This window comes from Alligator sinensis, unplaced genomic scaffold (assembly GCF_000455745.1).
Source record: "Alligator sinensis unplaced genomic scaffold, ASM45574v1 scaffold330_1, whole genome shotgun sequence".
NCBI lineage: Eukaryota > Metazoa > Chordata > Crocodylia > Alligatoridae > Alligator > Alligator sinensis.
Genome location: NW_005842178.1, coordinates 1,630,783 through 1,632,484, shown reverse-complemented (window position 1 = coordinate 1,632,484; position 1,702 = coordinate 1,630,783). Strand labels below are relative to the sequence as shown.

The following is a 1,702-nucleotide window of genomic DNA, read 5'->3' as shown; positions in this document are numbered from 1 at the left end:
TATTAGTGTCCCGGCACTGAAAAATGGTGGCAGGGCACTTTAAACTAAAGCACGTTTGACGAGCTTGAGTTCAAAGCACCCCACCACCATTTTTCAGCATGGGGACACTGATACACATGATGCTCTGGGTGCTTTTAATTAGCATGGCTCTTGGAGCTCCACTAATTAAAGTGCCCCCCCCCCCCCCCCCCCTTTCTGGAGCATGCCAAAAACTCCCTAAATGTGCAGTATTTAAGGCACATTAATGTAATGTAGATGCACCCAGTGGATAGCAACGCACTACAGCAATGTAGCATTGACTGGCACAAACCATGACATTACAACAATGTCACCGTAGCAACATGCTCCTGTGATATAGCATACTGCTACAGCGCAGGCGCAGCTTAAAATAACCGTGTGCTGCTGGCACAGCACAGTAATGGCTATTACTATGCCGTCATTTAGTACTTACTAAAGGAGGGTACAGTAGCAACAGTGCTGTAGGGCATGCATAGACATGCCCAATGAAATTGCCTGTTCAGTTGACACAGTTCTGAGCTTCAGGTTAGCTATACAGATAGATACCAAAACATGAAACGGTTAATAAGTGGTGAGTGGTAAAGTACAAACGTCAAATTTGATTCAAACTTCTGCCAGACAGTTGCTAGAATACTATCTTGGTCTGTGGGCATTTTTAATCTGACATTCCAGCTACCTGTGTAAGATTAGCTCTTTTAATTTTACAAATGGTTACACCAAAACAGAGATTGGTGAAGTGACTGGCCCAAAAGTCACATCGTATCTGCAGAGTCAGGACATAGACAAGCTGCAACTGTCAGTTATTCAAACCACTCTCTTGCTCCTTTCTGCTTGTAGGTCAGCTCCACTTAATTTATACCATTTGAGGTCTTTGGAAAGTGACATACATAGCAGCTGAAATCTTCTGAAGAGGTCCTTAATATTGCTTATAGCTATTCTGTTTATGGAACTGAGCGATTAAAATTGCTAAAGTACACAGAAATGTAACACTTATTTTAACATCACTGCTGTAGAAAATGAAACTTCATGATACCTGGAAAAACACGACTCCATTAGGAATTTTCCATTTAGGTTTCTGTACATCAAACAGAGTGACGGTGACCCCTGATTTGGCAAGAGCACACCCAAGACTATATCCAAAGTAGCCTCCACCTCCTGTCACCACAGCCTTTTTGCTTCTTTTAAGCACAGCTCCAACATGTCCATTCAGGCTGTAGTCAGATGGTTGTCTCCAGTTGGGCATTACCCCATTGCACTTATTTTGCACCATGTCTACAAAATGAGAGATGATTTTGAAAACACTTCCATAGTACTCTGAGATGGTGAGAGCTTCGCTAAGTTTTTGGTTAAAAAATACATTAATGAGAACATTGTTTTCCTTTATTATAATTTCTTCAGAACATCTAAATATAAATCATATTACTAATTTCAAGATTTCTAAGTACAATGAGTAACGAATATGAATGCTCATTCCAAATTTTAGTCTTTTTTTTCTAATCGCAATTTGCATGTAATTTTTGTTTTATTTCTATCTGAAATAACAACATTCTGCAATCATAACACTGTCATCTGCAATGTATAGTTTATAAGTAAATTATTTTAGTGCTTTCTATCCTGGAAAGATTTACAAGCTTTACATAAATTGATATATTATATATAGATATTAGCATAGCCTCCAAGAACG

The 1,702-nt window shown here is 39.0% G+C and overlaps 1 protein-coding gene across 1 annotated transcript in view; it reads right to left on the bottom strand.

The window, feature by feature from the left end:
* LOC102368792 (putative short-chain dehydrogenase/reductase family 42E member 2) overlaps positions 1–1,288 on the bottom strand; it is a 31,669-nt gene extending 30,381 nt beyond the window's left edge. The window contains exon 1 of the mRNA XM_006026141.1: positions 1,052–1,288. Within this exon, the coding sequence (XP_006026203.1) occupies positions 1,052–1,288 (237 nt within the window). The remainder of the gene's footprint in view (positions 1–1,051) is intronic.
* Between the last annotated feature and the right edge of the window lie 414 nt (positions 1,289–1,702).